This window comes from Peromyscus californicus, unplaced genomic scaffold (genome assembly GCF_007827085.1).
Source record: "Peromyscus californicus insignis strain IS unplaced genomic scaffold, ASM782708v3 Scaffold_7__1_contigs__length_154581171, whole genome shotgun sequence".
NCBI classification, from domain to species: domain Eukaryota; kingdom Metazoa; phylum Chordata; class Mammalia; order Rodentia; family Cricetidae; genus Peromyscus; species Peromyscus californicus.
Window position 1 is genome coordinate 79,181,623 of NW_026294595.1, and position 12,267 is coordinate 79,193,889.

The following is a 12,267-nucleotide window of genomic DNA, read 5'->3' on the forward strand; positions in this document are numbered from 1 at the left end:
AGGGCAGGGCATGCAGGAGCCCCCTGGTCTCTGGGTAGGGCTCACACAAGGCAGGCTTCATGACTGCTGTGTGTTGCACACAGAGGCATAACTGATAATTATTGGAAGCCCATCTCCCAAGACCATTGCTGTCTGTGGACTCCTCGGAGCCCTTGACCTCTGTGGGACTTCTTTATGTTCTGGAAAGCACACCCTAACAGACACTGGCTTCTGCCTGGAGCCCCAATTGCGTCTGAGGCCATGGGAACCAGACAAAAGTGAGTATCTATTTCTTGCCCATTCTCCCACGCCCAAGCAGGTGTGACTTCTGAGATCTCACTGGGGCTTGCGGTCTGCCCCTGCTCTGTAGTTAACTTCCGGTAGGCACTGTTGCGCAGATCGGTTGTGGAAGAGATGCCATTACACCATCTGGAGGAGATGGAATGAGAAGCAGGCAGGTTTGGGGGTATGAAAGCCTTTGTCATTTTATTTTACAATAAAAAATTCTAACAGCGTATGAACACTCTGTTCCCGGCAGAGGCAAAGGACGTACAAAGTTAATTAGAAAGCAAAGCATTGAAATAACAGCTACATTCAAAGCTCCTTTTCGGTACTTTGCCCAATGCATCCAAAGTGGTTTGAGAGAATCACAGTCTGGGTTTTTTCCACCCAGAGTCAAAGCACACGTGGAAACACTTCCGTCCCCTCCAAACCACAGGCGACAAACAGCGTTAACAGCAACTCCATGTGGGCCGACTTTTGCGGGCGATTACAAACTGCAGAATTCCTTTATTTTTCCTTGATAAGAAATTGTGTCATTGAACACATGACAACGCAAATTAACTCAGTGGGTAGCAGGAGCTGGATCAAACCGAACTTTGAAACGGAAGGTTTTAATAGCAAATTCTTCCAGTATACTTTCCAAACCGTGTTCAGACACATTGTGCACACGCTCCTCACAACCACCATGGGAGGTAGGAAGTACAGATGTTATTTTTCCCATTTGACCCACGAGGAGTCACAGACTAGTTCAAAGTCAGTCACTCAAGTTCTAGAGTATTTACACCTTCTCAAAATTTCCAGTCCAACAACACTCCTCTGATTTTGTTTGGTACATTTCCCTTTTTTTTTCTCTCCTTAATTTATGTGAGGGTGGAGATGAGTTTAGACCCAAAGAAGAGACAAAGGAGAGGAAGGTGAGGCCATGGTTAATTTATGTAAAGTACATTGGATGGCCTCCTTCCATCATTTACAAGAGCCTGAGCAAGGCCAGAGGACGAAACAATTAGTCTCTAGATTTATCAGGATGTTCTAGACTTCTAATAGGATGGCTCTGACTCAAGTATGGGTTTGACCTCTGAGGCTAAATTCCACCTTCTCGAAACTTCCTTCCTTTTGAAACCTACAGAATCAAAGCAACTCAACATCTTCTAAGAGAATTTGTTTCTGGTACAATTAGTTTCCTAAACACCCCTTTTCAGAAACACCTACATTTCAGTATTTACTGCCCCCTAGGATTCTGTAACAGTTTACATCAGCAGTCAGGAGACCTTTCAGTTCTCAGGACACTAACTTCTTGTAGCCAGAAGGTCAGAGTCATGGTAGCATCCCTTTCACTGGAAACCAATTTTGTTTCAAAGAGACTCTATGGCGAGGCTCATCAGTTTTCTCATCCATGCAAATGTGTGGCTGGGAACCACAATAATAGCACCTGGGCTAAGACCATGCAATTCAATTTACAAGTATTGTCTGCTGAGCTGAGCAAGACACTAAGTTAACTGGGCCTTGGTCAGAGATCTCTTCTGGGGCCCAGCAGTGGTATTCAAGAACTAGTGTGGGTGGGGTGGTAAGTATCTGGGGGTAGTCTAGCCCATCTACAGGGGGTTCAAGTGTGTGCACTCTCACCTGATGTACAAGTGGGAGATGCTTTGCCCGGGGTGAGGGGCAGTATCGAGAGGGCTGGCTGCCCGGTGGGGTCTTAGGGGTATGGTCAGTTCCAGTCTGTGGCAGGTTCCTTTAGAGAGTCCTGCTCCTGCTCCCTGGTTATGTTCCTTCCTCTGGGTACCAACCCTCAACAAGAGCTCCCGCCAAACAGGTCAACCTGGGGACCATACTTGTAGAACATAACCCCCTCTCTTTGCTTACAGCTGACTGGATGGCACCTGACCTGAGGGCAGCTTAGCCACAGGCAGATATGAACTGAACCAGATTCTCAAGCATTTGCCTAACGGGGACTCAAAGATGCTAATCCGAGAGCAGTCTGCACTGGGAAGGAAAAGTGTAGTGTGAGTCCTGAGGTGTGTATTTGGTTCCATATGCACTAGTGAGTAGGCTGTTTGAGGAAGCAAGAGGATGACTCAGGTGTGTTGAGAGAAGCAGATGAAAGCAGGTGAGGGGAGAGAAGGCCGGAGAAAGAGCCATCAGGAAGAAGCGCTGGGTAATGGCCACCTGCCTTTTGCCACATCGGCCCTTTGCTTCTGTAATTTACCCCCCCGTGTCTTTCTGTCAACCCCTGCGCTGAAGTAAGGCTGAGCAGGTTTCTAGTCCTTGAGAAGTTCCAAGACTGGAACACCTTTGAGGTTGGCCTAGATGGCAGAATCTAACTCCTAATACTTGGACCCAGTCAGTGACAAGCTAAATTATACTTACACCTTGAGAGTCTTGGACTGTAATTTGAAAGGGAAGTCCAAATTCTAAATTCAGGTCTAAGTTCAAATCTTTTTCTCAAACTTGAAAACTTCTATTACATTCATTATACACTTAACTTTGAGCATTTGTGTGTTATGTGGAAAAAATGAGGCTCATTTATATGAAATCAATTTTTTTTTTATCCATTTCAATTTTTGCCTCGCAGGGAAGTATTTCTTTTACTTAGATGTAAGAATTTCACACATCTTCCATTCTACTTACTCTCACAGAAGGTTTTCTTTTTAATCACAGATTTTATAATTTCCTTTCTTGACTAAAAATTATTTAGAAATTACATGTTTTGGTGTTTGTCTTTTTTTTTCCTGGGCTCTTAAAATAACAAGTACACAGCATTACTTCCCCTGGGACAGTGAGTTGCCTTGAACCCTTCAAGAGGCAACTTCCCAGTCTATAGTTCACAGTTGCCATCTTGCTCCTGCATAAGCCTCGGGTCACAGGCACCAGGCCACACAATGGACCTTTATGTTCTTGCCCTATTAGGTCACCTGATGAACGGACAGAGTGTCAGTACATCCTTGCCTGCCTTTTTGACCCATAGTGCTGAATGAGTAAGTTACCTCAACCGGCTTCCAACCAAGGACATTGTTTCTTCAGTGGTATTCTCTGGGAAAAATTGATCACCCGCCCCCTCTTTTGGCAAGAGTATTATGGAGTCCCCCACATGAATCTTGCCTATTTTTTTACATTTCTGGGCACAGTTAAAGAAATGTGTCTCCAACAAGTGTACAGGCAGCATGGTGAAATGGAGAGCAGGCTGGGGCATGGATCAGCAGGCTTGGGCTCAACCCTTCATTTGTCTGGACGTTGGCTTTCTCCTTCCAAGTCACTGAAATCCTCTATGGCTTCTGTGCCTGTCTGGAAGACCATGACACTTTGACTTCATTGCTGCCTTCTCTTGGCTCTCACGGAACCCCATGTTCACATCTATGTGATGATTAACCATCTGAACTTCTCATAGTCTCCCGTCCTGGGACCAATCACCTCTATACAGTTAGGAGACTCTTTAGAGAAGGGACCACATCTTAGTCCCAGCAGGCTTTAATGATGGTGGAAAAACATGAACACATTTTTTTTTTTATTAATTTAAGGTTTTCTTCGCATAGACTTCTTGAACCCACAGTATCTAGTTTAATAGTATCTGATTTATCATGCTATATCGTCTCAATGAACTAAATATTTCATGGAGTTCTGTGAAGCCCTCAGTGAGCTGTAGCTCCATTGTCCTGACTATCTGGAGCCACACCACTAACTCTAGATTCATGATCTGGAAGTTACTAGAACCCAAAGCTTAGAAGCATTCATACTCTATAGTCTAGAAACTTTTCTCTCATATTCCAAACATTTACCAAGTCCACACAGTACTGTGTTGATCCCACTGCACTGATGAAACATTGATATTATTGATAAAGTGGAACAATGCATCTGGCTTTATCAGACTCACATCATTTGCATGAAAAGGCTGAGTTTCTTTGGCTTTGTCCACTCAAGTGCATTGATTGCCTGTTTGGATAGACTTAGGCGTCGTGTTAACCTGTCAGCAAAATCTTGTACTGTCCACAGTGTTCTGCAAGCTGATTTCAGTTTTGGACTACAACTGGCCATTGGTAGAAATATACCATATATACACATGGGAATTACAAAAATACATTTTATTTATAGCTGATTTCTTATTAAGTAACAAAAAACTAACACTATGAAAGATCAACCAGCAGTACTAAAAGGACACTAGCTAACATCATCCCCACAAGAGACTTGTCTGGAGATTCCATGACATATCTCTGAACATTCCAGAAAGGACAATTTGCCATAGGGAAGTAAAAACAGCTTCTTGGGAAAGTCTGTGCTTTGACAGTTGGAATCTCCCATTCTAATCAGTTCCAATCCTACTCTGTTTCCTCTCTCTTCTTTCAGTAAAGACCAAAGAAACTCATGAAGACAATGGACAAATGTGGTCAGAGGGGCATGGGTACAGCTGAAAGCTAGATGGGTCATGAGTGAAGGCAGGATAGGACCATATTCTCCAACAGACACCAGATAAGCCCCCGACATCATATATGGCTCCCAAAATTGGGGAAAAAACTCAGGGTTCCCTCTTCCCATGGTACCCCAAATCAGTTCTATTTGCACAGAGGGGTCATCAGTGGCTGGTACCCAAGAGCTACAAGGCAGTGTTTCTGCCCAGGACTCTGGAAGCTGATGCTTCATGCCAGGGAGAGTAGCATGAAGCAGCTACATCCCAAGGTAGCATCCTGCCATCTCAGCCAATGTCCCCCTGCATCCATCCACCATGGAGAACTGGTGAACACCACAGACTTTTAAAAAGATGCTTTGCATTTCATCTCAACTCAGATTTTCTACATTCCGAAGCTTCTAGAAGCAGAGGCTGCAGTGTGGGGTGACTGTGGATCCATCTTTCCCATCTTGAACGTAACCTGTAATGGTTTCCTTTGTACCATTCAACAGCACATGCTGGACTCCACTATGGAGGAGACATCTTGTTAAAGTTGCTGTATCTATTTTTTCCCTCTGATGGCCAGGTTCTCAGGCCATCTTCAATACAAAGAGAAACCTCCACAAATAACTGCTTCTCTTTCACAGGCTCCCAAGCCTCCTAGCACTGATTCTCTTTCATTTGGATCCAGTTTGCAGGAGACCTTATTTCCAAAATGACAACACCTTTTAAACAGCCTGTCAACACAAGTCCACCATTCTGGCTCATTGTCTCTCTTTCTTGGCCTTTAATTAACAGGTGTGTGTGTGGAGGGGGGAGGGAGAGTCAGGACTATTTATAGGCACAGCCATTGGAACTGATTTCCATCCAATTCATTTGACTTTGAACATGAGCCTTTAAAAGCAAAGAGACTCAAGTTTCTTGGCTGGAGAGGCAGCATCTCTCTTACAGACTAGAGGTGATTTTTAAAGCGATCACGGTCATGGCTCAATGAGAGAGTACAGTCTGGTGGTTAATCACACTCCTGTGTTGCCTTTAACACAGAAAGAGAACATGCAGAGGTCACTGAAGACAGAGAGGCATTCTCTCCCTTCTGGCGATTTACTAAAATGGGACATTGGACAGGAACCTGCAGGCTAACTAGAGCCTCTCACGACTAGGGCTCCTTAGGGAAATTCCACCCACAGTTCACACATTCAGCCCAACAGAACATCAAACGCAGGGTCCCAGCTAGGGACTTGTTGACCCACAATTGGCTGCTGGAGTCGGAATCCAGTTGTTCACAAGTTTTCTGTTTCCCAGCAGCCCCACCGCTGGGCATTTTTAGAATCTGAGGATGAGAAAGACCCATGCATTGTCTGGAGCCCCCACACGTTAGGGCCGAGGAGCCCAAAGCATATTTGTTGTCTCACAGTCTTCAAGTGCAGATTCCCTCAGGGTTGAGGCATTAGACCTGGAACTCAAACATGTCTGTCTGCTTCTTGGCCAGCTTGGCCACTTCCTCCCGGATAGCCTTCACGAGGGCTGCGGTAGAAATGTTGGTCAATGGAGTGTCTGGAGGCTCATTTTCCGTCAGGCTCTGCTGTGAGGCAGCTGTGGAGGGGACAGGGGCCTGCTCTAGGCTTGGGTGAAGGTTGGTGGGCTGGCTGTACTGGCGAGGGAGCCTGGAGGGTGAGCTCTGTTGATAACGTGACCTCGGATAGGCCTCGATGTACCCGGGAAGAGGGACCTGCACAGGAGGTGGAGAAAGGAGAAGAAACTCATGTTAGGAGGGAGCCCAAGGTACAGGATACACTCAATACTGGAAGCGGGAGGCCACTGAGGTCAAGGAAAGAGGTTTAGAGGAGAATTGAAATCATACGCTATCACAGCGATAGCCCTTCCAATCTGGAGTCAGTTTCTTTAGCAAACAGCTGTCTTGAACTCACTAAGTGTGATAGCTGGATGAATTAAAGAGGTGTTTTTCAACTTTGCTGAGAACATTAAGAATACACCTGAGCTCACAGTTAAAGGACCCTGCCTTTCTTTTTAAGTTAAGTACAATTGAGTAAACAGAACTATTGCAAGGGAGTTCGGGGGCTTTTTACTACTACTAATAGCTAATATGCATAGAGCCCTAATGATTTTCACACAGTGTCTCGTTTAATTCTGCAGCAACAGCCTCCTCTCAGGTGTCATCCTTGTTTCTTAGGTGAGCACACTGAAGCAAAGGGCACCGCCATCTTAGGAAACAGCCACCAAGCCACCGGGCCATGGTCTGCCCAGGTGCATCTGGCTCCCAGCGCTGGGAATTTATTTGTGCACTACCGTGTTTTTTTTATATAGGTACACTATCACATTCTTGAAAAAAAATCTCTTTTCACTAAAAGCAGGAGACACACCATTCTCTTCTTAAACAACAGAAGTCTCCAGGAATAAAGACAAGCAAAAGATTTAGAATCTATGAATAGCTTGCTCACAGAAACAGTACCAAATGTGGGCTGTATTTGGTCCACACAGACCTTTGTATCCCAGGATGCTGGCTGGAATGCTGGGAAAAGGAGTACTGAGGATGCAGGCGCACAGTACTGTAGGGCAGGCAGAGAACGGGTGTTGGGAGTCCACTTCCAAGTTCAAGAGGTAGGCTAGGCAGGCCAGACAGGTGGAAAGACAAGAGCAAAGGCACAGGGGTATGGAGGGGTGGGGGGGAATGGTGTCCTCAGCCTGTCCCCTCTAAAAGCAACTGAATGCTAGTCCACGGAGCACGGGCTTCTTTAGTGCATCTACCTATTGTCTTGGACACACTTGTGAGAAACAAAGGCTGAGTCTCTATAGCACCTGGAACTCACTGTCCATCATGTTGGTCTTGTGACTGTGGTGGTCCTCCCAGCTCTGTCTCCTGACTTCTGGGACTATAGACATGTCCTACCACACCCGGCCTCCTTCCCCATCAACAGATAGGTTCTCTGGAGCCACCGGGGAGGATGGAGCAGGGCAGCTGTCTTAACCTCTTCAGGTTGCTATAACAAGATATCACTGACCAGGGAGCTGATAAGGAATGGGAATTTATTTTTATACTCATGAAGGGGACTCCAATGTCTGATAAGAAGCTGTTTCCTGGTTCTCGACAGCTGCCTTTTCCTGTCACCCATATGGTAGAAGCAGCAGGGAAGCTCTATGGGGGTTTCTTTTATAAGAACATTCATTCTATTCACAAATGCTTGACCATCACAAACCAACTACCTCCCCAAGGCCTATCCCCTAAAGCCATCACCTTGGCATTGTGGAAATCCGAATGTGAGTCAGGTAGAGGGACACAAACATTCAGACATTTGGGATAGGGGAGTAGATGGTAGGATGCTGGGCGCTCTGATAGTCCCTCTTGAGAAGGTAGGTTTCTGAGATCATGGACTGGGAACCCTTCATGGGTGTCAGCAGAGAAGTCAGCTTCAGCAAGGTCATTTGGGGTGGATCTGGCAGAGGTGAGCTCTGAGGCTACCTCAGTTGCCCAGGTGAGGCTGCAAGGATTCACTCAAAGGAAGTAATTGGGCTTGAGTTTGGGCTTTAAATTTCATCACAAGACCTTGCAAATAAAAATAAAGTGGCAAAAAGCTGCTAATGTCTCTACACACAGGGGCTGGAAGGTTTCCCCTGTACTTTAGAGGAAACTCAGAGTTGGACTGTCCCACTTAGCCAGCCAACCACAAGAGCTAAGAATACGCAGGTGACTGGAGCTGACCAAGAACCAAAGCCGGAACACAGGAAGCCTTTCAGATCTCAGTTCACATTTCCATTCTTCTAGGGACTTTTCCCAGACTGACACAGGCCAACAGTTCCACACAGTTTCTTTAGAGTGGCAGGCATTCCTCCTGGGGCCATCATCACCTGTCCCAGGCCCCCAGTTTTGTGAGGGCGGAACTCCCTCCACCCTCACCTTCTCACTGCTTTGCCCCATGCTCGGAATTATGCCTAGCACAGAATGGGAAGTCTCCCAGAGCCTGAGGTTCTAGGCACAGTTTGGAAATCACTGGAGGATGGCCAGTAAGTTCCAAACACGTAGGGAGGAAGCTGCTACATTTCAAACTTAGCTAACTGCATGCCCCGGAGTGGAGAGAGTCAATACACGACCCTTTCTCTGTGACATCAAATCTTGGTGCTAGTGGCGAGAACCAGCAAGGGAAAGATAACCAGCCAACTGAGGTGGTCCCTGGTAGTACTCAGAAGTGGGGAAGATAAGGAAATAGTCTCTTTGTAGGCAAGCACCGTTATGCTTTGCTGGCCAGAATCCAGGGCTGCTGTGGGATGTTCTCTATGCTGTGAATGTATTGCTCTGATTGGTTAATAAATAAAGTGCTGATTGGCTAGTAGCCAGGCAGGAAGTATAGGCAGGACAAAGAGAGAGGAGAATTCTGGGAAGTGGAAGGCTGAGTAAGGAGATGCTGCCAGCCGCCACCATGAGAAACAAGATGTAAGCCATGAGCCTCGTGGCAAGGTATAGATTAATAGAAATGGGTTAATTTAAGGTATAAAAACTAGATAGCAAGAAGCCTGAGCCATTAGGCCAAACAGTTTAAATAATATAAGTGTCTGTGTGTTTGAGTCTGAGTGGCTGCCGGCCAGGGCGGGACTGGAGATAACTCAAGCAACCCAGGGCTGCAAATACTACTATTCCTTGACAGATATCACCAATTGATCACAGCACAAGCTCCTGGTTAGTCTATGTTGTGATTCTGAACGTGAACTATGCCTCATAGGCTCATGTATTTAAACTTGATCTTCAGCTGGTGGTGATGTTTGGGAAGGTTCTGGAATCTTTCGAAGGTGGAGCCTTACTGAATGAAGTGGGTCACTGAGGGTGACCCTTGAGGTTTTAAAGCCCAGCCTCACTCCTTGTTCACTCTGCTTCCTGACTACAGACACAATATGACCAGCAGCCCCTTGCTGTCACACCTTCCTCAACGTGATGGGATCTCTTGAAGTGTTAGCCAAAGCAAATCTTTCTTCCCTTAAATTACTTCTTGACAGATTATTTTGTCACAATAATGAGAAATCAACAAATATACCCTGAGGCCTCCTCCAGAAGTGTCTCCATCTAGCACCAAGGGTGAAATCAATGTGATATCCTGGGTCTAGGTAATTTGGGGGAACAGGAAGGTCAGGCACCCAAGTGAAGGTGGGGGTCTTGTTTTTCTCACAGCAATGTAGAGGACATGAATTCTCTTTAATTACCCCAAATGGGGTGTCTTTCTCTAGCTGGCTTTCTGGGCTTCCTGTACTGTCTCTCACTTGCTCTGAATCCCCTGTACAGTAAGCACAGTTGGCACCAGGCCTGGGCACACTCCTCAGGTGAGCTACAGGCAGTAACTGGACCCCAAGAAAGACCTATCGAGGCTGCAGCATTAAAAAGAGCCAGGGAGGGCTGGAGAGATGGCTCAGAGGTTAAGAGCACTGACTGCTCTTCCAGAGGTCCTGAGTTCAATTCCCAGCAACCGCATGGTGGCTCACAACCATCTGTAATGAGATCTGGTGCCCTCTTCTGGCCTGCAGGGATATGTGCAGATAGAACACTGTATACATTATAAGTAAATAAATCTTTTTAAAAAAAAAAAAAAAAAAAAAAAAAAAAAAAAAAAAAAAGAGCCAGGGAAACTCAAACGCTTTCACACTATTGGGGATGATTCTGGAATGACTCCGTCATCCTGTCAGGAAGGTTAGGTTTGCATTTGCTGAGGTCTTTTGCCTTTTTCTCTAAGGTGAGGTGATCCCAAGGACAGCTGGATGTAGCTGAAAGCCTAGGTAAGCTATGTGTGTTGAGCATCTTGAGGGCAAAGATCAAGGATTTGGAAAATATTTCCTTTGAATCCTGCAGAGCACATAGCTGTCCAAGCTGCAGGCTTACAACCTGCCCTGTATCAGTTACTCTGAAAAGCACATATATTATTTCTACATTTTAAGACTTACAGGGTCAAACACGCTCTGAATTGATCGGTCCTACCCAATGTTTAGATATGCAGGTAATGCAAAACAATCTGGGAATCCGATGGAGGGCTGAGGAAGGCGAGACAGACACGGGGGCTCAGCACCAGGGGGCGTTAAGTTAGAAGGATTGCAGGAGTTTACAGTTTGGCCTTGGCCTCACAGTACATTGTGAATTGCAAGCCAGTTTGGACTTAGGAATCAAACCTTGTCTCAAAATAAACAACAACTAAACAAGCAAAACAACAACAAAACCATCCTCAAACTCCAAAAACAAAACAAACAAAAAGAATGGGAAAAAAAGAGACAAAACAACAAAACCCAGAAAGAAAGGTAAAGATGAGTCTTCCACAACTACCCAAACAGATGCTATGAGGTCCCAGGTTAGACCCACTGGCCTAACAACATGCTATGACGTCCCTGGTTAGACCCACTGACCCAACAGCAGGAAATCTCTCTAGTTCCTCTCTCAGAGCTTACTTACTCCAACTCTGAAAACAATCTGAATGAGTTCAATGTTTCATTTGCAGAGAATAACACATTAGGAAAGGCCCATGTGAAGATGTGGAGATATTGACAGCATAAAGTACCAGCCAGGAGGAAGTTCATGCAAAGAACAAGCACATTAAGCTGTAGTATCAAGTCCAGATAGTAATAGTTTGTAATACTTAACAAAAAGGCCAGAATCCTCAGACTGTTAAGGTCCAGCCTCCAAATGCCTCCTGAGAACCGTGGAACTTCATAAGGATGCTGAACCTCTCATAGAGAACCATTCAGTCAGACTATACTCACTTGAAAGGAGAAGGAACAGAGAGCGTTCATTTCAGAAATACTTCATATGCAATGTGGCCTGTATTTTTATGTTTTAGAAACCAAAGAAGTAAGCTTTGGACAGCAGGGAAGTTTATACATAGGATCACCCCTCTGGTGTTGGAACTCAGGCTGCAGGGTATGGTGACCTCAGAGGTTTGGACAGGGATACTGCCAGACTCCTGTATCAAGGCATTTTCCAAAGCTAGGAATTTATTCTAAAGGCAGAGACCAATACAGAAAGTGACTAACACGCAGGGAATGTCAGGTTCAGCTCGGGGAGTAACCTGCCTTTCTCATCTGTACCAGTGAGCTCACTCAGGGACCAGACAGCCCACTACAGACACCGTAGGTGGCCACATCCAGAAAGCCCAAAGACAGGTATATCTGTGTCACACAGCTATGAGGGGAGTGAAGGGCGATATCAAAGGACTGGGACAAACAAACGCTTGTGCGGAGGTCAGCAGGAAGTCTTAGGATCTGCCACATGGTGCTTTCAGGGTTTCCGAGGCTTCTTTTGCTGACTTTTGATCTAAAACCTTGTAGAATGTGACAGTTCAAAGAAATACATTTTATAGACACGATGGAGCTAGGCTGGTCTGAACTCTGGCCTTGGCTCTTCTCCAGATGTGTGGTCTTAGACATTGTGTCACGTGACTAAGCCTCAGTTCCTTATCTGCAAGCTGGGAGCAGTCATGGGAGTTCTAAAACTCACTTGATCAAATTGTTGTGAAGATTAAATATGACAGTCTAATGGAACATCAAGACGGGGTCTGGCATATAGAAAATACTAAACAGATGCTAGTTATTACTATAAAACTTATTTGGTTATGGTCACCCTGCTAGGAAGAGGTAGAATGTGT

General features: G+C 45.6%; 1 protein-coding gene across 7 annotated transcripts in view; it reads right to left on the reverse strand.

The window, feature by feature from the left end:
• Positions 1 to 438: 438 nt before the first annotated feature.
• Kiaa1549l (KIAA1549 like) overlaps positions 439 to 12,267 on the reverse strand; it is a 279,877-nt gene continuing 268,048 nt past the window's right edge. For all 7 annotated transcript variants that reach the window (XM_052725831.1, XM_052725834.1, XM_052725833.1 and 4 more), the window contains one exon: positions 439 to 6,368. In XM_052725831.1, coding sequence (XP_052581791.1) covers positions 6,087 to 6,368 — 282 coding nt within the window. In that variant the 3' untranslated portion in view covers positions 439 to 6,086. The remainder of the gene's footprint in view (positions 6,369 to 12,267) is intronic.